We start from the raw sequence: 23,867 nt of genomic DNA, 5'->3' as shown, positions 1-23,867 counted from the left end.
CTCGGCACATTTGTAAGTAGAGGTGAGCTTACGCCGAATCACGTGCTTTTGATTGGCTGGTTTGGACAGCACCACATGCCATTCTCAGGTTCGTCGTCGATTATATACATACACTTTTGTTCGGCACTATTACAACACCAAAGCCTGAAATCTTGCATTTCCAGGACCATTAAATTGGACTGCGCGTACATGGTCGAATAACTCCCAGGCACTCCGCTTTGCGAATCAACAAGCCGTGTTAATAATTTCAACCCATTTGCTACCTGAATCGAACCAACTACATGATGGAGTCAAACACCAAAGTTGCCCTGGTAGTCGGGGCCTCCAGAGGCATCGGCCGCCAAGTCGCACTTGACCTAGCCAGGAATAAGTATAAGGGTCAGGAACAAGCATGCACGCAACAGTGCCTAATTACAGTTCAGCTGACAACCGGTTCGCTATGTGACAAAAGTCATCGTGGCTGCCAAATCTATGAGTGATGCAAGCAAGGTCGTGCCATTCCCACCAAATCCAAAATCACCAGAATCGACTATCAATACGGTAGAAAGAGAAATCAGAGCTGCTGGTGGTGATGCGACGGCGATTCAGGTCGACACCAGGGATGTCGAATCCGTGCAAAGACTGGTGAAGCAGACTATTGAGGTAAGATGGTGGTCACCAATTGAGCACATGACAGTTGTGAGATACTCACTACATATACTTATCGCGAGTAACCTTGCAGATATATGGTCGAATAGACGTCCTGATCTACAACTCTGGTGCCATCTGGTGGGCTTCTGTTGCGGACACTCCGATAAAGAGGTTCCAGTTGATGCAGCGTGTCAACCCAGAGGGACTCTATGCCACAATCCAAGCAGCACTGCCGCATATGACCAAGCAGGGTCAAGGTAGGATCTTAGTGGTGAGCCCTCCGATATACAGTCGGTTTTTCCGAGGGAAGACAGCATACGCAATGGGCAAGGTTGCCATGTCCATTTTGACCAAGGGCCTGGCAATGGACTTTGAACGACAAGGCCTGGATGACATGGCTATCACAAGCCTATGGCCAGCTGTGGTGAGTATCCTGGAGTCCCTCGACCTGTGTTTAGCTGGGTGCTAATGTCTTGACCGCTTGTAGGCCATAGAATCGGCAGCCACTGAGTCGTTTACCAGGGATAACCCCGACGAGGCCAGGGACTTGAGGAAGCCGACGATTTTCTCCGATGCCATTCTTGAAATTCTCAGAGCACCTGCCAAGGTGGTTAACGGTATGCTGGCGCTCGATGAGGACTTTTTGAGAGATCATGCCGGCGTCACGGACTTTTCCGCGTATTCGGTCGTAGCTGGTGCTCAGCCGCGGCGCATAATGCCCGTGAATCTTCCTGACCTTACCGTGGCAGAGCAGGATGATGAAGGGCGGAGGTATGACAGCTCCCAGGCCACGAAGGGGAAATCGAAGATATAGGGTAGAGATTGAGGCCCTTACCCATAGCCCGTGAACACAAATTCATTAAACCCGCGTAGCCATACGAGCTTTCCTTGCATCGTCTTCCCTCCGTGCCTCGCTACGAGCCAAGAAGCCCTGGCGCTCGGCGTAGGAGTGCTTTGATTTGCCAGCGAGCTTAAGCTCATCCTGGATGCCCTCCTTATCAACGTAGCCAGCCCAATCCATGCGGCTCTTCTCGACTGTTGTGAGCTTCTTGGCGTTGGCATCCTTTGCGAGATCCCTGGCCTCCATCCTGGCCGCTATTCCTAGGTTCAGGTCTCTGCGAGACGCCAGCTGGTCCGATATTGGTTCGAATGCAGATCGGAATGCCTTTTTGGGCCTCCTCCTTGGCTGATCGCCGTTTTCTTCGGCTGCCTCTGGTGTCGCACCTTCTCCCAGAGACTCAAGATATAGCTTTGCCTCTGCGGAGTCTCGCGAAACGAGCTTTTCCTCCGTGTGAACCTTCCCGGCAAAGTTGTATGTACGTTTTATTTTGATCATTCGTGGAACCTGGGTAGTAGCTTCGGTGGTAGCTGTCTTGTCCGCATCTCTAGCATTGACTGTAGCACCTGCAGCGGCCTCGGCCTCGGTTGTAGAATCTGCCTGACTGCTCACTGGAGCAGCAGAGGTTGGGTTATTCATCTGGGCCCATAGTGCATCGACGTCGACGGTGACAGGGCCAGAGACGGCAATTGCCTTCCGCTCGGCTTTCCTAAGTAACATCAGCATCTGGTTCCTAGGCCAGTTATTCCCGTAAGATAAAACCATACTCTTGCGCTCGCTGACTGCGTGTCTTGATCAAACCACCATCACCACCCTCGTCCCCATCCTGGTTCGCTTTCCTGACCTTCTTCTGCCGCTTTGTCTTGGCCTTCTCTATAATGGCCTCGTCTCCAGAGTTTTCGAAACCGACATCTTGTGGTTCGTCGTCGTTAGCGTTCCGCTTGCGCTTGGGCGCAGTCGCAGGTGCAACGTCTGGCGGCACATCCTCGTCGTCGGAATCGTCAGGTGAGGATTCGCGGGCTGCGGTATCTTCTGGCGCAAAATCAGAGTCTTCGGAAGACGCGTATTCTTCCTCAACTCCAGGGTCGGGGAGAATGATCGCCGTATCCGCCATGACGAAGAAGTTGAATAGGAACAAATTTTGTTGATACTAACAGTCTGCTACGCACAGGCTAATTTTCGGCGATAGTATGATTGATGGTTGGACGGCAGTCAAATGGTTGCCTGTCGCAAACGTTAAGATCCTCCGCGCAAAAAGCGACATCTCTTGACACTGTGCCAGTAGCCTCCAAACACGGTCTCAGGGAGTTCCTTCCAAGCACCAACACCAAATCACATTTACATGGTAATTATCGAATGTACCTGCCTTCACTGTAAAGGTACCTAGAGACAGTTGTTACCTTTACTTAACCTGCTTGGGTAGCTGTTCATCATTTCAATAAGCATATGTACCTACCTATCACGATAACTCCAACGGCCCGATAATTGCTGATATTATCTAGGTAGGTAGGTACCAAGACGAGATCTACCTGCATGTAGGTAGCCCCACGCAGCTTGCTATTCTCAATTGGTCCCTGCGCACAGTGTCATACAGCGCTTCTTCAAAGACTACATGCCAATTTAGCCGAGTAAAATATCCCCCAGTTCTATCCAGTACACGTCCAAGCGGAGATACCCAAATAGGCGGCACAACTCATTGGCACAACATGTTGGGTACGCCACAGTTTAAATGCGAGTGAACGAGTATGGTTGATACGTATTCCGGTAGGCATTGCCACGCGTATATAGCCAAATAATGACTAGACTAGCCCATACATTCTCTTGCATCTGTTTGTTACCTACCTGTTTTGACTTAGTTTTATTTGGATGGCAGCGCCACGTCGGAAGAAAGTTCCGGCAGTGCACCGTTCCCCCGCACAGGATTACTACTACTATAATTCCTTTCGTGGGGGCAGACCCATGACTTCCCGGATGAATAGGTCCCAAGATCCAGAGTATAAGTTTGATGGTGTCTCGCATGTCAAAATAAATACCGACGACCTATTAGCTGTATGAACTGCCAACAGACTGGCTTATAGTAGTGTGTTGTTATTTTATTATTCTTTAAAGATGAACGGTGTTGCCCCAGCGTTGAGCGAGGCTGAGAAGGAGCACTTCCTTGAAAAGGGCTGGGTAAAGTAATGGCACCTTGTCCTATTCTCTTGTAACTTGGACCAAAGTCATTTAACTGACCAAGCTGGCCAGAATACCAAAAGCCTTCACAAGAGAGCAAGCCGAGGATGCCACCAAGGATGTTTGGACTCGACTCGGCATGTCGCCGACTGACAAGAGTACCTGGTCTAGCCTGCGAACCAACATGCCGGCGGCACAGCTCCATTTCGATGCCTCTGAATTCGCACCTCGGGCGTGGGCGGCCGTGACTGAGCTCTGCGGAGGTGAGGAGCGGATAGACTCCAGGTGCCGCACATGGCGGGATACCTTCATCGTGAATCTCGGCACACCCGAGAACGAGGGCAAAGAAGTTGTGCCCAAACAGTTGGACAACTATCACGTCGATGGGGACTTCTTCATCCACTATCTGGACAGTCCAGAGCAGGGTCTCTTGATCATCCCTCTGTTCACCGATGTTGTGCCCGGTGGCGGAGGCACCTACATCTGCCCGGATGCGATGCCCAAGGTTGCACGTTGGCTGTATGACCACCCTGAGGGGGTATCACCGCGGATGGTGCCGCGAGGGGAGCCAGACTTTGAGAAAGAGGCCAACTTGGATTGGTTCCTTGACCTGGCACAAACATGCGAGGATTTTGTAGAGGTAACTGGCGAGGCTGGGGATGTTTACCTCTTGCATCCGCTGATGTTACATTCCGCGTCGACGAATCCACTACGGCGCGTCCGGATCATCACCAACCCACCTGTATCTCTGATAGAGCCATTTTGTTTCGACAGACCAGATGGCAATTACAGCTTGGTTGAGCTAAGAACGATCAGGGCGCTTGGGAAAGAGGCACCCCTTGACTGGAAAATCAAAGCCCCAAGAGAAAACGTTATCCCGGCGAGGGTACGACGGTGGGAGAAGATGAAGGCTGATGAAGCAAGGAGATTGGAGGAAGCACGGAAGCTGGTAACGGCATGATTGGCGGGTATAGACTATTTGTAAATTCGAGTAAAAAAAATATCAGACAGACAAAACCACCCCGCAGATACTAGACAGTTTTCGTGATCGTCTGAGGGTGAGTTTAATTGAGTTACAGCATCCCATTAGACACACCATCGCGGCGCAGGCACGCTTGTTCAAAAAGGTTAAAGAGCGACAACGCCGGGATCTGGCTTGCCAGGGGGTAATGAGCCACAGTATATATAGCTAAGAACATACTGTATACCGAGAAACAACATCAATGGCAAATGCGCCGACAGATGGAACATCAGATTTAGTTCTCAAACGCCACATGTATTTTCAGCAAGCATAAAGTCTAGCCTGGTCGACCATTTCCAGAAAGTCTGAGGGCTTGATTTATACCCCGTCCGTGTCTCGCCCTGTCGGCCACGCAGGCCAGTTCAAATTCGTCAATATGAGCGACAGCGAGGATTTCGATGTTGAGGGCCCAAGTCTAGCCAAGGACGACCCTATGCGAGCATTCCTCCCCGAGTCGTTCGGCAAGAAAGGCAAAGAAGCGAATATCGCGGCGCAGATTGACAGGAGCCGGCGAACAGTTGATCAAAAACAAGGCAAAAAGGTGCAGGATGATGCCGTATCAAAGCAGTCAAAGCCACATTCTGACGGCAGCAGCGCGGACGATTCTGATGACGACTCCGACTCCGAATCCGACTCCGATGAAGACGAATACCCAGTCTCCCATGAGCTCGTGCTTAAGACACACGAAAAGGCAGTGACCACGGTATCTTTGGATCCCGCAGGCTCGAGGCTAGGCACGGGATCGCTCGACTGCACCATCAAGCTTCACGATTTTGCCTCGATGACGCCAACCACGTTACGCGCATTTAAGAGCGTCGACCCTTGGGAGACCAAAAAGTCCGCTGCCTCAGCAGAGTCACACCCGATTAACCAAATCATGTTCAGCCCTCTGTCGGGCGGCCACTTTCTCTGCATCACGGCGCATCCACAAGCAAAAGTCATGTCAAGAGACGGCGACATCCTAGCCGAGTTTGTTAAAGGCGACATGTATCTTCGAGACATGCACAACACCAAGGGCCACATAGGTGAGGTGTCGGCTGGTGCCTGGAGTCCTACAGACAGGAATCTATGTGTCACGGCAGGCTCCGACAGTACGCTCCGGATATGGGATATCAACAACAAGAGGTCACAAAAGGACATCATCGTCTTCAAATCCAAGGCCGCGGGTGCTGCGGGCCGTTCCAAGATGACTGCGGTCGCTTGGTCATCTCCACTCCAGGGAGGGAACAACGCTCTAGTAGCAGCAGCACTTGACGGCACTCTTGTCATGTATAGTGGTGATGGCCCCTTCACTCGGCCGGCAGCTGAGGTACAAGCTGCACACAAGCCTGACACCTGGACCAGCGGAATCGACATCAGTGCAGACGGCCGAATGATCGTTACAAGGGGCGGTGACGATCTCATCAAGCTGTGGGATTCTCGTAAGCTCAAGATGCCAGTCGTGACAGCCTCTCACACTTCCACGTCGGATGCTTTCCGGATGACCAATATCAAGTATTCTCCAAACTCGACCAGTATTATCACGGGCTCGGCGAATGGCGACCTTCACATCTTGAATCCTGGAACTCTCCGGCCAGATTTGGTGACACCCGTCACACCAGGATCTCCTCTGATAGTTGTGGACTGGCACGATAAGCTGAACCAGATTGTCACGGGCTCCGCTAACGCTGAAATCCACGTGCTCTATAATCCAACCATGTCTACACGCGGTGCAGTGGATGTTATGAAGCGTGCACCGAAAAAGAGGCACATTGATGATAATCCTGCCTTGACCATGGATCAGAGCGTCGGTATCTCGGGCGACTCTATCATCACTCCGGGTGCCATGGGCGGCCGCCGGGGAGGTGTAACGGCCTCTGGGCGTTCTTTAGACCCCAGGAGACCACAGGTTCCAAAGGTGACTCCATTTGGGAGAAGTCAACCAGACGAGAAGCACGTGGAAGAAAACATCCCTCTCAGTCGTATGCTTCATGAAGATCCTCGAGAGGCTCTGCTAAAATATGCAGACGTTGCTGCCAAGGACCCTATGTTCACAAATGCATGGAAAGATACCCAGCCGGTCACACAGTACGCGGAACAAAGCGACGAAGAAGTCGAGGAAGGCCCGGAGCGAAAGAAAATGAAAAAATAAGCATCGTCTTTTTTTTTTTTTTTTTTTTAATGAACGAATTGCTTACATTCGTATATAATGAATTATTGCACAAAAAACACCATATACCGAATAATGTCCAGAGAAGCAGCCAGACTTAAAAAGGAGAAGTCTACACACCCTAAGGGCGCAAAGAGATAAGAATGGTACATGAGTTTAATTGACATTGCTGCCGCATTGTAGGTACCGGGTACCTAGGCACCTAACTTTGACCAACACTCAAGGTTGACTGACTTCTGCAGCTTCCAAACGCACGTGACACGCTGTAGGCAATCTGTCTCTGAAAAGCTGTAAGCAATTTATGCCTCAGGCACTTTTGAAGGACGTTTTCCTCCCCTGGCCCGCTTTTGTGTGAGACTGAGGTGGGTCTAGCCAGCCGTTCTGAAAAATACCACCGGCTATCCATCGCACACGAGACTCCCGGTCGGCCTTCAAACCACCTACTCCATCAGAGGCCGTCGACGAGGTGCGCGCATCGAAAAAACCGCGAAACCACCTTCTAATCATCGTTGAATTATCACCAGCAAACCAAAGCTCCGTGCCAAGCCACGTTTGGCAACCCCCGCGCCCGCAGAGGCGCCATTTCTCTGCAAATTTTCAATCCCCATAGACCTTTCGACTTTGAATTTTTCACACGTCCACTTTTGCTTTGTTAGGAAGGGCGCACCGCGCCGCAGGTCGATCTGCCCGTCGCTCCCCACACTCACTCAGTAAGCACCGTAGCACGACCAGTTATCTCGACACATCGCGGCTTAATTCAACGAACCCAAGTCCCTTGGCTTCGACGCGCCGCATCGCAACCGCAACGTCGATTCCCTTTCGCGTCATCCGATTGACTTTGGCCTAGCTCAACCCCCACGTCAACTTGGACCTGACAGACGCGCCGACTTTCTTGAGCACAGTTTTTTTTTTCAAAGTCCGCGTCGAACCTGATCACCGTTTGGGACGCGATTTAATTTTGACGCGCATCCTGCACATCGACACTCGCTATGCGCCCGATGCTGCAATAGCCTTTGAGATCACCAACCTTGATCTCCCGCGATTTCGATTGGATACATCAACGGCCACAATGGCCTCGGTCCAGACCATGCCTGCGGCTCAGCAACAGTCCCAGCAGGGGCAGCAGCCTTCCCCCCAACAGGCTCAAATCCCTGGGCAGCAACCACAACACCAGGGAACAGCAATGCCTGCGTCGCTAGGCCAGCAACAACTGTCGGAAATGCTGTTTCGGTATCAACAACTAAAGAAGCAAGGGGTTCCGCCTAATAACCCCGAATTTGCCAGGCTGTCACAGATTCTCCACAACTTCCAACAACAACAGAAGATACGAAAGCAGCAACAACAACAGCAGCAGCAGCAACAGCAGATGCAGATGCAACATTCGGCGACTAACGGCAACGCGAACGGCGCCCCATCAGAAGCGACGCACGAACAGGCCCCAAAAGCGAACCAGCCTCCACCAAATTCTGCTCCCGACTCTGGTAACCCGACACCGTCGAACAATGCGGCTGCCCCTATCACATCTGCTTCGCCGTCAGCAGCCCCAAGATCCAACGGCGCTTTTACACCACAGCAACTAAAGCTTCTTCGGACGCAATTTAAGACCTTTGGGTTTCTCAGGAAGAACAGTGGTGTACCTCTGCATCTACAGCAACTGATAGCAGCAGCGCGTAAGCAGAGGCAAGCAGCCATCGCCGAGCAACATGCGGGCGCAACGCCGACCGCTGGTGCCAAGGTAAGTCCTGGCACTGCAGGCCCCTCGGCCCTGCCTAACGGTGCCGATGCTACCCAGTCACCCGCCGTTGAGGAGCCCAAACAGCCGGGCTTTACGAGCTTCAAGGATCCCTACACCGAGGGCGTCGTCCGAAAGTCCATCAGCTATTTTGAGCATGGCCAACGTACCAATCGGCCATTCGTACCTGGCATTATGCCGGTTGGGATCGACTTTGAGCAGCTGCGGTCGGACAGAGAGACCATAATTCTCAACCGAATGAGTGCTCGCTACAACGAATTGCAGAAGCTTGCAGGCAACATGGCACATTGGGACACGGCACAAGACGATGTTGTTCCCGACGAGAGTTTGAAGAGAAAAGCGATCATCGAAATGATGAAAATCCAACTCTATTCTAAGCAGCGCGCTTTCCGTGAGAAGGCGGGACGCCTGATGATCAACTATGACAACCTTGCAATGACAACCAACCGCAGCCATTACCGACGGATGAAGAAACAGAATGTGCGCGAGGCCCGTATAACCGAGAAGCTCGAGAAGGACCAACGTAACGCTCGGGAGATTCGTGAGAGGAAGAAACACACCGACTTCCTGCAAGCCGTCTTCACTCACAGAAATGAAATGCACGCGTCAGCGCAAGCTCAACAATCCAAGATGAGCAGGCTAGGCCGCTGGATGACAAACCACCATAGTAACATTGAGAAGGAAGAGCAGAAGCGTATTGAGCGCAACGCCAAGCAACGTCTTCAAGCCCTCAAGGCCAACGACGAGGAAGCGTACTTGAAGCTGCTCGACCAAGCCAAGGACACCAGAATTACCCACCTCCTTAGGCAGACCGATGGCTTCTTGCACCAGCTCACTGCTTCGGTGAAGGCGCAGCAGCGACAAGCTGCAGAGCGTTACGGAGGAGAGGAAGTGATCGATGATGAAGAACTACCAGACTCGGATGACGAAGAAAGTAACCGCAAGATCGACTACTACGCTGTGGCCCATCGTATCAAGGAGGAGGTCACGGCGCAGGCCAGCATCCTGGTTGGAGGCACGCTCAAGGAGTACCAGATCAAGGGTCTCCAATGGATGATTTCGCTGTATAACAACAACCTCAACGGTATTCTCGCCGACGAGATGGGTCTCGGCAAGACAATTCAGACGATCAGTCTAATCACTTATCTGATTGAGAAGAAGCAGCAGCACGGTCCTTATTTGGTCATTGTGCCCCTGAGTACATTGACCAACTGGACTCTAGAGTTTGAAAAGTGGGCACCTTCGGTGACTCGCGTGGTCTACAAGGGTCCGCCAAACGCCAGGAAACAGCAGCAAGATAAGATTCGACAAGGCAGGTTCCAAGTGCTTCTCACCACATATGAGTACATCATCAAGGATCGCCCGATTTTGAGCAAGATCAAATGGTTCCACATGATCATTGACGAGGGTCACCGTATGAAGAACAGCAACTCCAAGCTCACCTCAACCATCCAACAATACTACCAAACCCGTTTCCGTCTCATTCTCACCGGTACCCCTCTGCAGAACAACCTCGCAGAGTTGTGGGCCATGCTCAACTTCACATTGCCCAACATCTTCAAGTCCGCCAAGACTTTCGATGAGTGGTTCAACACACCCTTCGCCAACACCGGAGGTCAGGACAAGATGGAGTTGACGGAAGAAGAGCAGATTCTCGTTATTCGTCGTTTACACAAGGTTCTTCGACCTTTCTTGCTCCGTCGTCTCAAGAAGGATGTCGAAAAAGACCTGCCAGACAAGACGGAAAAGGTCATCAAGTGCAAGTTCTCAGCATTGCAATCACGCCTGTACAACCAAATGGTCAAGCACCAAAAGCTTGTCGTCAGCGATGGCAAGGGAGGCAAGACTGGTGCTCGTGGTCTGAGCAACATGATCATGCAACTCCGAAAGCTGTGCAACCACCCCTTCGTGTTTGACGAGGTCGAGAATCAGATGAACCCCACCAACACCAGCAACGATCTTCTTTGGCGTACCGCAGGCAAGTTCGAACTTTTGGATCGAGTATTGCCCAAGTACAAGGCTTCAGGGCATCGTGTACTTATGTTCTTTCAGATGACTGCGATCATGGACATCATGGAGGACTTCTTGCGCTTCAGAGGCATCCAGTACTTGCGCTTGGATGGTACCACCAAGTCAGAAGATCGATCTGACTTGCTGTACCAGTTCAACCGCCCAGACTCGCCCTACTTCATGTTCTTGCTTTCTACTCGCGCTGGAGGTCTTGGTCTCAATTTGCAGACTGCCGACACTGTCATTATCTACGATTCGGACTGGAATCCTCATCAAGATTTGCAGGCTCAAGATCGTGCGCATCGTATTGGTCAGAAGAACGAAGTCAGAATTCTTCGACTGATCAGCAGCAGCTCCGTTGAAGAGAAGATTCTAGATCGTGCGCGGTTTAAGCTTGACATGGACGGAAAGATTATCCAGGCAGGTCGTTTCGACAACAAGTCCTCTGAAACTGACCGTGATGCCATGCTCAGAACCCTGTTAGAAACAGCCGACATGGCAGAAAACGGTGAGCAGGAGGAGATGGATGACGAGGAGCTCAACATGATTCTGGCGCGTAACGAGACCGAACTCGCTATGTTCCAGGAGATGGATGAGCAGAGATCTAAAGATCCCATCTACGGAACTGGCGCAGGATGCAAGGGCGTTCCACGTCTTATGGCGGAAAATGAGCTACCTGATATTTACCTTGGCGATGGCAACCCTGTAGAGGAGGAACAGGAAACCATCTTGGGACGCGGTGCTCGTGAAAGGACCAAGGTCAAATATGACGATGGCCTCACGGAAGAGCAATGGCTTATGGCTGTTGATGACGATGATGACAGTCCCGAGGCAGCCGCTGCACGTAAGCAGGCGCGCAAGGACAAGAGAGAGACGAACCGGCTGAAGAGATTAGCGGCTGGAATCGCATCACCAGAAAACTCGCCTACGGCCAGTCGTGCAAGCACCGAGGAGCCACAAATAGAAACTCCTGTCAAGAAGCGCGGGCGCAAACCGGGCAGCAAGAATGTCGAAAAGCGCAAGGCAGAGGATGGCGACGACGAGCCGCCTGCAAAGAAACGCAGGGGTCCACAAGGAAGACCAAAGGCAGTCAAAACCGGGTCTCCCCATCGCGCTTTGCTGCAAAAGAGTCTTGGCAATCTTTACGAAGCTCTTATGGAGCTGGAGGTTGATGACATTGATCCCGAGGCCAAGGATGAGGATGATGAGCCTCTGAAGCGACTTATCATCGGTCCTTTCATCAAGCTGCCGCCCAAGCGCGACTTCCCTGATTATTATCAGTTCATTGCAAAGCCTATCGCAATGAAACAGATTGAAACCAAGATAAAGAAGGAGGAGTACACCAACCTGAGCGATCTGAAGAGTGACATAGAGCTCCTCTGCAATAACTGTCGTCAGTACAATGAGGATGGCAGCATCCTCTACTCGGATGCAAACATAATAGAGGTTAGTAGCAAGCTGTTTTGTAGCAGGTGATGAGGATAGGGCTTGGACGAATGCTGACTGGTATACTTTCTAGAAATTCTTCAACGAGAGGCTCGAGGCTGAGCTCAGTTCCCATCCGGAACTGCAGGAACTGGAGGTTGGTAGCAGCAAAGACCATGACACTTCAGTCGCCCCGTCAACGGCGACCGGCACGCCTCAACCGGCGGCGGCGGCGGCGGCGACAACGAGGATCAAAATAGTGACGAACGGCACAAATCAACCGAACGGCACTACCAATGGTAATGCAGGAGAAGAAGAATGAGAAACGCTTCGATGGTTGGCTGCCGTTTGGTGGGTTGCGATGGATGAGGCGTTTGAGGATCAGGGGCCTGGGCCAAGTTCCCATCCTGCCCATGGCTTTTTGTTATTGTTCTTATCTACTTGTTACTTGGTTCACCTTTCCGAAGTTTCCTTCCCCCCCACCCTTTTTTTATTTTTTCATTATACATTATCTTTGCCAAGGCATCTGGGTGGTCTTGTCTCTCGAGCATCACGGTTCATCGAGAAGGAATAAGGATGGCTTGACTGAGACTCATATGTTGGTCTTCTTATACTCGACCGTTCTATTCTCCTTTGTCTGCCCTCATTACCACCTACTTCTTTGCCCCGTCTGTATTACACAAAAAGGAGTCACGAACGCGAGCGAGGAGGGCGTTGATACGGCATTTAATTGTTTCTGTGCACACCGCGAAAGACATTGGGAATTTGGGGTTTACTTGTGTCTGGGATACACTACTGTATTTTTTTTTATTTCATTCTTTTTTTGTTCTTTTTTGTTCTTCTCAACTTGATTGATTGGACGGTGAAGTTAGCAGAGCCCGCAGAAATTGATATAACTTTCATCCGGTTTGAAGTCTACAAAGTATATCAAAGATACAAAGTAATTTTTGTTTGGCGATTGATTGGATTGGCGTTCCGTAGTAAAGACACAGGTAAATGTCAGACCAGGCCGGCATACAGTAGACAGACAGATTACGTGGTGTGTTGATTGATGCGACCAGTATAGGAGGGAGGCTGGTTTATGCCCCCACCTTTTTCTCCAACGAGTGGGCTGCGCTCCATGATTTTTTGGGGGGGATCGACAGCAGTAACCCGCAGTTCGTTCAGGGAGGGAGCATCTGCACCTGCAACATGCCAGACATTGATCCATCTAAGCCCAACTCCATCTTTGCATGCATTGATGATATATTTTTTTCTCAACTAGATTTTAGCTGATCATAGCTTGCTTACCTGCTTGCGACGTGAAAACCCCTCCGTTCACCTCGCCAGTCGCCATTGTAACCGAATCAATTCAGTACCGATCCGACCCGATTCTCGTCAGAGCCCATTATCCATGGCGGGCCGCTTCGTTCGCGCGTCGAAATATCGTAAGCTTAGATTGAGCCAAAAGAAGATCGAGATGCAGTAGCTGCAGCGCGCAAATGCTTCGATATCGATGCTGACAGCTTGCCCCCACACCTGGGCGTGCCACGACAGGACACATTTTTGGCAAATCTACGAGGAAGGAGTTTTGCTACGACAACCTGCACATTAGCCGCAATGCTTGGGACACAAACCTCGTCAAGGTGCGCCGCAAACACACAGCCCAAAGTCGAGCATCGTAGGGCAATAAATGCATAGAAGATGCGCGCACAGGCTTCGAGCTCGAGACTCACACGTGGGCCCCCTCACCCTCTCCGATGTTAGGTCAACCCCGAATACCTCTCAGTCAACTGGGAGTCCGGCGGCGGCGGCGCCTTTGCCGTGATCCCACTTAGCGAGAAGGGCAAAGTCCCCGATCAGATCCCCCTCTTTCGCGGACACACGGCCGCCGTGCTCGATACGGACTGGCACCCCTTTAACGACAACGTCATCGCCTCGGCCTCGGACGATGGCAAGGTCTTTATATGGCAGGTGCCGCAGGGCTTCACGCTACACACCGACGCCGAGGAGCCGACGGACGTGGAGCCCGTGTCGCGGCTGACGGGTCATTCGCGCAAGGTCGGCCAGGTGCTCTTCAACCCGGCCGCCGAGTCGATGCTGGCCTCGGCCTCGGGCGACCTGACCATCAAGCTGTGGGACGTGACGACGGGCCAGGCGCACATTACGCTAAAGCACCCGGACATCGTCCAGAGCCTGTCGTGGAACGCCTCGGGCAACCTGCTGGTCACTTCTTCGAGGGACAAGAAGCTGCGCGTGTGGGACGTGCGGCAGGAGAAGCCCGTCCACGAGGCGGCCGGCCACACGGGCGCCAAGAACAGCCGTGTCGTGTGGCTGGGAGAGCACAACCGCTTCGCGACCACGGGATTCAGCCGAATGAGCGAGAGGCAGTTGGCGCTTTGGGAGCCTGGAAACACGGAGCCTATCGGCGGTTTCCATGTACTTGATTCCATCTCGGGAGTCTGCATGCCCTTCTGGGGTAAGTCTACATGCCGTGTTTAACCAGGCTTTGGGCCTGGCTATAGCTGAGACTACGTACTGAACTGTGGCCCGTGAGCAGATGACGGTTCCAATTGCTTGTACCTTGCTGGAAAAGGGTAAGTCAATGTTTTCTTTTTTTTTGGTGTTTTCAAGATATTCTGATAGAATACCCTGATCGTTTACTAACTCACCTGAATCTCTCCAGTGATGGCAATATTCGATACTTTGAGTATGAGAATGACAAGTTTGAGTTCCTTTCCGAATACAAGTCTGCGGATCCTCAAAGGGGTATTGCCTTTGTACCTCGCCGTGGCATTAACGTAAGGATATTGTTGAAGAAAAAAAACGCGCCGAGGAGCCCCTTGCTTACATGACATATCCCTGCCTACCAGGTTCACGAGAACGAGGTTATGAGGGCCTACAAGACAGTCAACGACGCCTACATTGAGCCCATCTCCTTCACCGTACCTCGACGTGCCGAGACATTCCAGTCTGACATCTACCCTCCTGCCGTGGGCCTGAAGCCCGCTATGACAGCGCAGGAGTGGTTGTCGGGTAAAACTGCGTTGCCTTCCAAGATTGACTTTGAGAGCATTTACGACGGCAATGCTCCAGTCGAGGTGCCAGCGGACTACAAGCCCCCTGCCCCTGCCCCGGCACCTGCTGCTACACCGGCTTCGCCCGCCAATCCTGTTGCGCAGAAGGAGCCCGAGGAAAAGCCCACCGTACGGTCGCCGCCCCCATCCATGAGCGATCAGAAGCAATCTATCGCCACCATGGCGTCCAAGTATCAAGACAATGAGGAGAGTGACGACGAGGAGGACGCAAAGAACGCGGCAGAAGATTCGAGCTTTGAGGAGGTCTCAAGACCAGCACCTCGCGCCGCTTTCCCAGCATCACAGAGCAAGCCACCCGCGCCCATCAAGACGGTGTCACCAGTGGCAGCCAAACCTTCCTCCCCTATCAAATCCCCGCAAGGCTTTTCGCCAGCGGCATCCAGAAATGCATCATCTTCGGTCGCTCCGCCAGCTACCAGCAGTGGAGGCGCGGCTTCATCATCAGTAGAGGCCTCTCTTGCTCAGATCACGCAGCTCTTGGAAAAGCAGACCAAGATCATCGGTGAACAGAGCGACAAGATTGGCCACCTGACCAACGAAGTCGAGACCCTGAAGAAGAGGATCGGTGCAGGGACTCAGGATCAAAGTGAACGCATCAGGCAGCTTGAGCTCGAACTCGAGGCTGCCCGATCGTAAGAATATGAAGACCCTCAGCTCGTTTGAGGAAGAACTAAGACGTGCGCAGAGAATGGAGGAGCCTGGAGAGTCAAGAAAAACAAAGGCTTTCTTTAGCAAGCAGTCAATTACATTTGTGATGCATCGATTTCGACATACCTAGTGCCATATATAATATCGAAGTCTGATGCTGCAGCATCATCACGATGAGTGAGCCAAGTGCGTTGGGATTTTTAGTCGTAAAAGGAAATACGCACCCTCATTTTATCCGGTTGTCTATTGTCATCAATATCAATGCTAGTGTCCATAGTTGTATCGCCACGAGGTGCTTTCGTTGCACCAGTGTAGTGCTGTGACCACATGCACCTTTACGGTAGCTGTTGGTGTTCAATGTTGGGTAAATCGACTCACTCGGTTGGTTCTTTGTCCCTCTCACAGTCTGCTCTTCTTTTTTTTCTCTCTTTGTGACATGGATCAATGATATTTGAAGTATCAAAGGCGACTTGTTTCTTTTATTCAAACTTTCAAGTACAAAGCAGACCTTTATAGAGGGGCTTTGTCTACATTATTCTACTCCTTGCAGAGCAATAAGTCGAGTCACACGGAATACATATAGACAAATGAACTTAGATGCAACCTCTACTGTTACTCACCTAAAAATGTCAACAGTTAGTCAACCAAGGACTTGAACAGCGATAACAGTAACGACTATAATATAAATCACACTTCGATAAGAAATCTCCTAAATCAGTTACAATGGAGAGCATATTAGAAAAGAAAGGCCAGCGAAGGCAGAATGCCGGCACCGACCAGGAAAGCCTTAAGTTCAGAGAGAGGCTCGAAGCCAGCAAGGCCACCTACAGGAAGCCAGTGGAGCAACCCAGAGATGTCTTAGCCGATGCGGCACGACGAAGAGAGGCACGGAAGAAGCCCAATATGCCGGTCAAGAGCGAAAAGCGCGGTGATGCACCCGCAAGCCGCAAGAGCGCTGTCTCTTCTTCACGCCCACGGCCCGAGGCGGAGGCCGCTCCCGAGGGCGAGCGTAACTACGACTGGCCCCCGTGCCTGCGCTGCATGGGAAGAAACCTCCCTTGCTCCTTTGTTCACAATCGCAGCGCCGGGTCCGACCTCGTCTGCACCTGCTGCGAGCGGCTGGGCGAGGGCGTCTTTTGCATCCAGGTCGCCACGGTCCGTGCCGGTAGGTACTACGGCGTGGAAGAGGTGACATCGGTGCAGCTGTGGCCGGCCGGGTGGCGCAGCGACGATGGGCTTCACCGGTCTGACTTGATAGAGGTGTTTGTCCCAATCCCGGATCTGACATATTCGCCGGACGAGTACGAGGCTTTTGTCCAGACGGCTCAGCATCTCATCAACGGTGAGCCGGGTCCGCTGGTGGTCGATCGACTGGGTGATGGTCTGATGCTAACTGATACGGAGAACTGGATGCTTCCTTCGCGGTGGAACGTTGATAAGTCTCAAAGGCCACTTATTGACACAGAACGAGATGAAGAAGCCCCGGCGTGGCAAGTGTACTTTCAGCAGCTTCAGCAACAGCGCAAAGAACGACGGGATGGAGATAATGAGAAGAGGGTAAAAGAGTACCGTGCAGAAATCCAAAAACGGCGGCGGCTCCGGGATGGCGAGCAAGCACCCTCTAGTGATGAGGACGTGGCCAAGGTAGGTGATCATGGCTCCACAAAAGAGGAGGGAAAGATGAAGCAGGAGTCACCCAAGAAGGAAGAGGAAGAGGCAGATGCAGATTGTCCACTTGCTTACACCTCGAGCGGCAGAGTGCTCCGGTATCTCTACAGGGAGAGAGAGAAAATGAAGAAGTACGCAGAGGCTTTCGACAAAGCCAAGAAGGAGAAGGAAGCCAAGAGGGCAGATACTGAACGCATGGCCAAAAGAGGCTTGCTTCAGATCGACCATGAAAGTGCATCTGACGGCACAACTGCTCCACCGTCAAATGAGCAAGTCGAATCTGAGCCTGCTGATGATGCTGAAACCTAGTGAAGCATCCTGTACTCAAGCCATGTTTGACTGTCCGACTTCTTTGTTGAGAAGCTTATCATTACTCATTTACGTAGCTGTCAAACAAATTACCTTATCAATCTTATATACTATGTATAGCATGCTGTTCATAACTTACCTTGAGTGAAGACCGTCAATAGCCTCACCAATCGTGAAAGCCCACCTTTCTGGGGGGCTACTGTTGGATATCGGTTGCCGTTAGCCTGTAACTTCGACTTCGTTTTCATGATGTTGAGAAGCCATGCTGAATTGAGCGATACTCCCGATACGGCCACAGCCCCTGGTGCCCATCGGGAACATAACAACGACCGCAAAGATATCATATGTGAACAAAACGGGGGGGGAAAGGGTTGAGCTTGGGCTGGTCTGCTGTTATCCGTTATTGCCTCTGGATGTTATAAATCGAGCATGATCCAAAGGCAACAGCTCTGGGAAGTCAGGGGTCTCAGCTTGAACTGCATTGTTGTCAGGATCCAAGCCGAAAAGCAGCTGATTAATATCTCGCAGTTCCGTTTCCAATGCCTGCTTCTCTTTCTCCCGATCCTGACCAAGCCCTAGACTGAGCTCCTCCAGCGTTTTCAGATCCTCAAAGGCCCGCGCCTTTTCTTCTTGACTGAGAGGCCGTCGCCTTTCCAGCAACAAAGCCGAGGCAACACTGCCATCACCTCCATGGCCCCCAGCATCACGCTCGTAAGCCACCCGGTCGCCTCGTCTCAGCACCACCACCCGATCGGTAGACGGACTGCCCTCGCCGTCCAGCCAGCGCGCGGCGACGAGCAGTCCCGAATAAGTGGCGTCATGGACAGGCCTCGGGGTCAGGCGCAGCGGGAGACCCCGCGACCGCGCCTCGGGCAGCGCGCCGTGGAAACGGACCAGGATCCCGAGGCGGCTTAGGGCCTCGGGCACGGCGAGCAGCGCGACGTGCACCACGTACCCGGCGGCCCGGAAGATGCGCACCAGATCCTGGAAGTCGGCAGGGTGGCGGCAGGCCGACTCGACGAGACAGTCGGCCCCGGCGGCGGCGACGCGACTGCAGGCCATGGCGAGCCAGCGGCGCGCGTCGGGACCCGTCGCGGGCGAGGCGAGGGCGGGCGAGTGGCGCATGAGGTCTGCGTACGCCGGGTGGTACGTCTTGTAGGTGTCGGCGATCAGGTGCGCAGGACCCCGGCCTGAAGGGTGCCTCGTGGTCATGGCCTGGTGTAGGAGTGGTGCTGTGCGGGTTTTGCCGGCACCCGTCTGGCCGACGAGCAGGACTGCGACCTTGGATGAGGAATCGTTGCCTGGAACTTGGCCACTGTCCAGCGCATGACTTAGTTCAGCAGGCAGGATCTGCTCCGCAAAGATGGTCTCACTCTCGGCATCTGTGAGAACATATTTTGCTAAAGCGCCTTTCCCATCTGCCATGGTTTGCCGGCTGAGGTGTACACGAGTAAGGCGAGGTAAGGAAGAGGCTTCGTGACTGTGGATACTTGTGCAATTGCAGAAGGATAGTAATGTTACAACAGTACCTTGCATAAATTAGGCTTTTAAAACAGATAGACGAGGAAGATGAGCACAAATCTACCCGGGCAGGTGTACCTAAGGTAGGTGGGTAGGTACGAAGTAAGATGGGATCAAATGTGCCATCGGTCCTAACCCTGCAGCTCCGTCTTACGCCCCATCCTGTCTGTCCTGTTCCACAAAGTAGGTCTAGAAATAGTTCATTTAGGTCTATCTAGTCTAGACCTAGATCTATCAAGACAACCCAGACCTTCAAAGCTTCTAGAACATCTGAAGACTGGATGACCGGCTTATTATTGCAGTTATTTTTACCACCCCTCCCTTGTGGTATTTATTACCCTGTGCTTACCTACTGTACGTCGTCGTACTTAGTTACGGGTGCAGTGCTTATGTACTACTGCCTGATGACTCCATATTTGTGGAGATTACGTTTGATTGTGGTTTTGACTTTTGCGCCCCGGATAGTGCCGTCGTCAAATGACCTCTGACGGGAGTGGAGAGTTGGTTGACCTGGTGGCAGGCATGCATGCGCGGCATTCATGTTGTCATTGTCAAAGAAACGGCAACACGGGCGCTGTTCCTGCAATCGACCCAAAGAAAAGACGAATGCGGTATGGATTTTCTTATCCCCCCTCATGGAGACTCCAATTGACGTACAACGAGGTACGGAGTACCCCTCCAAATCCAGTCCCAATCAAGGTCCTTTAAAGCTAACCTAGGCAAGGTAGGGTAAGCAAGGTAAGGGACCTTACCTAGGTACCTTACCTACCTAGGTGGCAAGGTAGGTAGGTTGGTAGGTAAGAGGTAGGGTAGGGTACCTAAGGTAAGGCAACGTATGGAAAGGTACCTACGAAGTACCTTCACCTTACCAGGGCTATGTGCCTGCCCAACCTTATGCGCTGGAGCTTGGGTCATGGAAGATCAATTGTAAATTCTCCTTAGCTTTGGATGGCATCTGTAAATGTTAGGTACCTTAACTTTGGGAACTTGAGGTAATCAACCCTACAGAAGGTAACTAAAATGATTGGGGGGGTGAGACAAAGAGACAAATTGTTCTTTGAGCCTGCTAATGTTACCAATAAGGTAAGGTATCTACCTGCCTGTCCCTCCCCCCTATAGACTTATCTGGTAACTCCAGCCTGACTTCGCACCAAGCCTTTGTGGCTTCTGGCCCAAGTCTCTGCGTCACTTCGGTTGATGCTGGTAGGCCTAGACCCACCCTATTCCTAAAAGGGTAGTAGTGCTCATTCCAGGGAAGGGGGGGTCTCCGCCGGTTGCCTCGAGCCAGGAGTCGACAGGCTTCAGGCTATTGCTGCTTTTGCGACACACTCTGTTTTCGCAATTGCCTTTTAACGATCAACCAAACAACACGGCTCAAAGTGCAACATTGTTCACAGCAATCCACAACGCCCCGAGAGGCTCCCCCTCGACGACGGGCTTTCTCAAGCGTTGGATCACGATCCATTGCTACAAGATTCAAATCTCCCCCAGCCCAGCCCAGCCTTTCTGGGTGGTTTCGTCGCCATCATGTCCAACGCCCCTCCTGCCGCCGAATCTCCTGGGCCTCCAGTCGCCCAACAATCCCACAACGATCCAAAGGGCCCGAGCTCGTCGTCGCCTCCATCACAGCAGATTCATTCCCAGAAGCTTCAGTCGCATGCGCCATTGCATCTTCCACCGACGTCAACCCCGTCACCGTCGTCGCAAGCTTTGTCGCCGCCGACCAAACGGGACCTTCGTTCGTGGTGGAAGAGGTTTCAGGCAAACAACACCAAGCATCAAGAGAACGTTCCAGGTACATCGACACCCAAAACAGTTCCATTTTCCTCCCCTTTCACTACAACGCAAGCACGACGCGTTTGGCCATTATTTCTACACGGGTTTATTTTTATTTTGAGAGAGGAAAAAAAAAAGATAAAAGAGGGAGAAAAGCAAAACTTAAATTGGACTTGCTGTTCCCTCGAGCCTACATTTTCCTGTTGCCCGCTTTCTCGATTGCACAGTTGTAGCTCAGTTATATACCTTGGCTGACTAGCTCGTGCACTTGCTAACAACCCACGCTTTACGCAGAATCACGGCCGCATGGAATCTTTGGGGTTCCGTTACGTCAAAGTATCACATACGCAAACGTTGCCATTTCGCTACTCGACGACGACGGAAAGAGCTACATTTATGGATATGTGCCGATCGTGGTCGCAAAATGCGGCGTGTTTTTGAAGGAGAAAGGTTTGTCTCCCGGGAAACTCTTGGTTATTCGTTAATCCCCGGGCGTCTTCATTATTTCTAACACATAGGGTAAATTCCAGCGACCGGAGTGGAAGGCATTTTTCGACTGAGCGGCTCAGAAAAACGCATCAAAGAGCTCAAGACAATTTTCGACTCCCCCGACCGATACGGCAAAGGGCTTGTTTGGGATGGCTATACGGTCCACGATGCCGCCAACGTGCTCAGGCGATATCTCAACGACCTGCCAGAGCCCGTGGTCCCATTGGATCGTTACGAAGCCTTCAGAGATCCTCTGAGAGGCGCAACATTGCAGGCTGTCGGAGACGCTGAAGGGCCGCAGTTTGTGAAGGATTTTGACTTGCCAGACGCGATTGAAAAGTACCAACGGTTAATAACCGAGCTGCCACCGCTCAACCGCCAACTACTGCTCTATCTGCTCGATTTGCTTGCCGTCTTTGCCGCCAAGTCTGACGAGAATCGAATGAATTCGCAAAACCTGGCTGCCATTTTCCAACCTGGAATGCTTTCTCACCCGAACCACGCCATGGCTCCCGAAGAGTATCGGCTTAACCAATGTGTCATTATATTCCTGATTGAAAACCAGGATCACTTCCTCATTGGCATGCAGGGAACTGCTGCGGACGAGAAGACGGTCCAAGAGGTGCAGAAGGGTACCCCACCAGTGGTAACTCCGGTTACTCCCGGCGCATCGCGCAAGTCGGGGGTACACAGGTCAGCTTCGAACGCCAGTGCTGGCGCGGAAAGTGTTGCACGTGATGGCCAAATACGGAGAAATCGATCAGTCTCATCCAGGCATTCGCGGCACTCCAACGGCGCACCAAGCCCTGCGAGCCCAGCGCATGGATCGGGTGCATCTGGTGGCTTGGCGAGGAGTAACACAGTACCATCCAAAAAGTCCCCTGCTATCGGCACAGGCAGGTTTCACAAGAAGGGAGAACAATCAGGAGCACCCGTGGCACCACTAACCCCAGCCACCCCAACCCCTATCCCGCCATCACCGATAGTATTCGATGCTGGGAGCCCAATGGACGCAATGGGTCGAAACATGAATTCACCTGCTGCTCCACCCAGTTCAACTAGTGCCCAAACTCTATTGACAGTCGACCATCCTGGACTGGGAAGCAAGGGTCAAGATGGCCTCCTGGATCCCACAACTCCGGATGCCTTGACTCCGTCCCGAGAACGCAAGCTACAGGGCCTCTTTCAGCGCTCGCCAGGGAGTGATACGGAATCTAGGACGCCCAACAAACTCCGCAAAAAGCGCTTGGTCAGCAGCCAGAACCCTAGTGCGCAGAGTTCTACTGCGTCCCTACCACATTCTCATGCGGGTGTCTCTCCCGGTGTCGAGATGTCGAATCCGATGGACCAGCCGCCTTTGAAGGCACTGCCGGAAGTGCAGCAGAGCTCCCCAGGCCCAGCGCCGCCGTCGTCAGAGAGCGCATCGGATGCAACACCTAGAGCGCAAAATCACCCTCCTGATGTAAACTCACATCATCATGCTGTTGCCAACCACGACACCAGCTTGAAGCCACAAATCTCGCACACACAATCTTTGCACAGTTCCTTCAACGAAGGCTCCGATATTGATCAGGTCGAGGAATCAGTGCCACCAGTAGCATCCGATCAGCCAGAACCAGAAAAGGACAAGAAGCGACGGTGGCGACTGTCTAGACGGAAAGAAGAGATGGGTGCTACGGCTAACCCTGGACCGCCGCCTGTGTCCACGTCTCCTCGTAAAGTAATTGGGACGAACACACACGCAGAGGCAAGCACAAGTTCAATTGGCAGTGGCAGTAGGCAACATCGGCGCAGCTTCAATGGCGAGCCAGTCGATAATATTTTGACGGGAAGCACGGATGCCCAGTCGTCTCATGATTCGGCCAGTAAGGAGGGCAGGGATGAGTCTCGAGGCCTGACCGGATGGTTTAAGAACAAATACCGAGAAGCCAAAGAGAACCGTGACGAGCGTCGCAACAAGTCGCCACCACCTGCACAGCAAGACTCCCACTTCAGTCCGACCAACATGATGGTGACACGTGGGAAGAGCTTGGACATTGCCAGGCCACCAGTTGAGGATAAGGAAACACCGAAACCATAAAGGTTTAATATCGCCCAGGCTGGAAATATACTGCGGGCGGAGATATGCGTGTTATTTGAGCGTTTTTATGATTATCTGGCGTGGTTCTGATTTGTTTTATTCCCCCCCCCCCCCCCCCAAAAAGAAAAAAAATCCCTCCCAAGGTCGACCTGAAAAAAAAAAAAGAAGGAAAAAAAAAAGTGCTGATATCGGAATGGAATTACTCTACTTCACCCTGCGTGGTCGCCCCTCTTTCTCTCTCCTTTTCTCTACCGTCGACGATTGAGGATACCCCATGGTAGTTTGCTTCATTTTCTCTGTT

At 52.2% G+C, this 23,867-nt stretch overlaps 9 protein-coding genes across 9 annotated transcripts; 7 read left to right on the top strand and 2 right to left on the bottom strand.

Annotated features, from left to right (window-relative positions):
- The first annotated feature begins 41 nt into the window (after positions 1–41).
- Positions 42–2,644, top strand: PgNI_09847 (uncharacterized protein). Its single transcript, XM_031129828.1, has 5 exons — positions 42–378; positions 452–642; positions 722–1,054; positions 1,118–2,177; positions 2,236–2,644. The coding sequence occupies exons 1-4, from the start codon at positions 282–284 to the stop codon at positions 1,442–1,444; spliced, it is 948 nt and encodes a 315-aa protein (XP_030977590.1). The 5' UTR covers positions 42–281; the 3' UTR covers positions 1,445–2,177; positions 2,236–2,644.
- PgNI_09848 (uncharacterized protein) lies at positions 1,490–2,582 on the bottom strand (the record flags this gene model as incomplete). Its single annotated transcript, XM_031129829.1, has 2 exons — positions 1,490–2,177; positions 2,236–2,582. The coding sequence occupies 2 exons, from the start codon at positions 2,580–2,582 to the stop codon at positions 1,490–1,492; spliced, it is 1,035 nt and encodes a 344-aa protein (XP_030978161.1).
- Positions 2,645–3,514: 870 nt separating the features above from the next.
- On the top strand, positions 3,515–4,684 carry PgNI_09846 (uncharacterized protein). Its single transcript, XM_031129827.1, has 2 exons — positions 3,515–3,645; positions 3,713–4,684. The coding sequence occupies exons 1-2, from the start codon at positions 3,578–3,580 to the stop codon at positions 4,599–4,601; spliced, it is 957 nt and encodes a 318-aa protein (XP_030977589.1). The 5' UTR covers positions 3,515–3,577; the 3' UTR covers positions 4,602–4,684.
- A 353-nt stretch (positions 4,685–5,037) lies between these two features.
- On the top strand, positions 5,038–6,792 carry PgNI_09845 (uncharacterized protein; the record flags this gene model as incomplete). Its single annotated transcript, XM_031129826.1, has 1 exon — positions 5,038–6,792. The coding sequence occupies one exon, from the start codon at positions 5,038–5,040 to the stop codon at positions 6,790–6,792; it is 1,755 nt and encodes a 584-aa protein (XP_030978158.1).
- Positions 6,793–7,879: 1,087 nt separating this feature from the next.
- On the top strand, positions 7,880–12,970 carry PgNI_09844 (uncharacterized protein; the record flags this gene model as incomplete). Its single annotated transcript, XM_031129825.1, has 2 exons — positions 7,880–12,019; positions 12,093–12,970. The coding sequence occupies 2 exons, from the start codon at positions 7,880–7,882 to the stop codon at positions 12,318–12,320; spliced, it is 4,368 nt and encodes a 1,455-aa protein (XP_030978157.1). The 3' UTR covers positions 12,321–12,970.
- A 261-nt stretch (positions 12,971–13,231) lies between these two features.
- Positions 13,232–16,030, top strand: PgNI_09843 (uncharacterized protein). The gene is made up of 6 exons (XM_031129824.1): positions 13,232–13,425; positions 13,535–13,623; positions 13,745–14,456; positions 14,538–14,574; positions 14,664–14,778; positions 14,851–16,030. Exons 1-6 carry the CDS (start codon positions 13,392–13,394, stop codon positions 15,709–15,711), a joined length of 1,848 nt encoding a protein of 615 aa, XP_030977596.1. The 5' UTR covers positions 13,232–13,391; the 3' UTR covers positions 15,712–16,030.
- Positions 16,031–16,446: 416 nt separating this feature from the next.
- On the top strand, positions 16,447–17,700 carry PgNI_09842 (uncharacterized protein; the record flags this gene model as incomplete). Its single annotated transcript, XM_031129823.1, has 1 exon — positions 16,447–17,700. One exon carries the CDS (start codon positions 16,447–16,449, stop codon positions 17,698–17,700), a length of 1,254 nt encoding a protein of 417 aa, XP_030977595.1.
- A 393-nt stretch (positions 17,701–18,093) lies between these two features.
- On the bottom strand, positions 18,094–19,125 carry PgNI_09841 (uncharacterized protein; the record flags this gene model as incomplete). The annotated part of the gene is made up of 1 exon (XM_031129822.1): positions 18,094–19,125. The coding sequence occupies one exon, from the start codon at positions 19,123–19,125 to the stop codon at positions 18,094–18,096; it is 1,032 nt and encodes a 343-aa protein (XP_030977593.1).
- A 1,239-nt stretch (positions 19,126–20,364) lies between these two features.
- PgNI_09840 (uncharacterized protein) lies at positions 20,365–23,676 on the top strand. Its single transcript, XM_031129821.1, has 3 exons — positions 20,365–21,016; positions 21,292–21,447; positions 21,528–23,676. The coding sequence occupies exons 1-3, from the start codon at positions 20,749–20,751 to the stop codon at positions 23,564–23,566; spliced, it is 2,463 nt and encodes an 820-aa protein (XP_030977591.1). The 5' UTR covers positions 20,365–20,748; the 3' UTR covers positions 23,567–23,676.
- Positions 23,677–23,867: the final 191 nt, after the last annotated feature.

The sequence above is a fragment of the Pyricularia grisea genome, assembly GCF_004355905.1.
Source record: "Pyricularia grisea strain NI907 chromosome Unknown Pyricularia_grisea_NI907_Scaffold_7, whole genome shotgun sequence".
Taxonomy (NCBI): Eukaryota; Fungi; Ascomycota; class Sordariomycetes; order Magnaporthales; family Pyriculariaceae; genus Pyricularia; species Pyricularia grisea.
The sequence above is the reverse complement of the archived record's forward strand: the minus strand, read 5'-3'. Positions and strand labels throughout refer to the sequence as shown.

What these genes read in the sequence shown, in the direction of transcription:
- PgNI_09847 (XM_031129828.1), top strand. Translation starts at nt 282, where the DNA reads ATGATGGAGTCAAACACCAAAGTTGCCCTGGTAGTCGGGGCCTCCAGA. An exon ending in AGCCAGGAATAAGTATAAGG is followed by an intron (nt 379 to 451) that starts GTCAGGAACAAG and finishes ATGTGACAAAAG; the next exon opens with TCATCGTGGCTGCCAAATCT. An exon ending in CAAGCCTATGGCCAGCTGTG is followed by an intron (nt 1,055 to 1,117) that starts GTGAGTATCCTG and finishes GACCGCTTGTAG; the next exon opens with GCCATAGAATCGGCAGCCAC.
- PgNI_09846 (XM_031129827.1), top strand. Translation starts at nt 3,578, where the DNA reads ATGAACGGTGTTGCCCCAGCGTTGAGCGAGGCTGAGAAGGAGCACTTC. An exon ending in CTTGAAAAGGGCTGGGTAAA is followed by an intron (nt 3,646 to 3,712) that starts GTAATGGCACCT and finishes CAAGCTGGCCAG; the next exon opens with AATACCAAAAGCCTTCACAA.
- PgNI_09843 (XM_031129824.1), top strand. Translation starts at nt 13,392, where the DNA reads ATGGCGGGCCGCTTCGTTCGCGCGTCGAAATATC. An exon ending in AGTCTGCATGCCCTTCTGGG is followed by an intron (nt 14,457 to 14,537) that starts GTAAGTCTACAT and finishes GCCCGTGAGCAG; the next exon opens with ATGACGGTTCCAATTGCTTG. An exon ending in TTGTACCTTGCTGGAAAAGG is followed by an intron (nt 14,575 to 14,663) that starts GTAAGTCAATGT and finishes GAATCTCTCCAG; the next exon opens with TGATGGCAATATTCGATACT.
- PgNI_09840 (XM_031129821.1), top strand. Translation starts at nt 20,749, where the DNA reads ATGTCCAACGCCCCTCCTGCCGCCGAATCTCCTGGGCCTCCAGTCGCC. An exon ending in GCATCAAGAGAACGTTCCAG is followed by an intron (nt 21,017 to 21,291) that starts GTACATCGACAC and finishes CGCTTTACGCAG; the next exon opens with AATCACGGCCGCATGGAATC. An exon ending in CGTGTTTTTGAAGGAGAAAG is followed by an intron (nt 21,448 to 21,527) that starts GTTTGTCTCCCG and finishes GGTAAATTCCAG; the next exon opens with CGACCGGAGTGGAAGGCATT.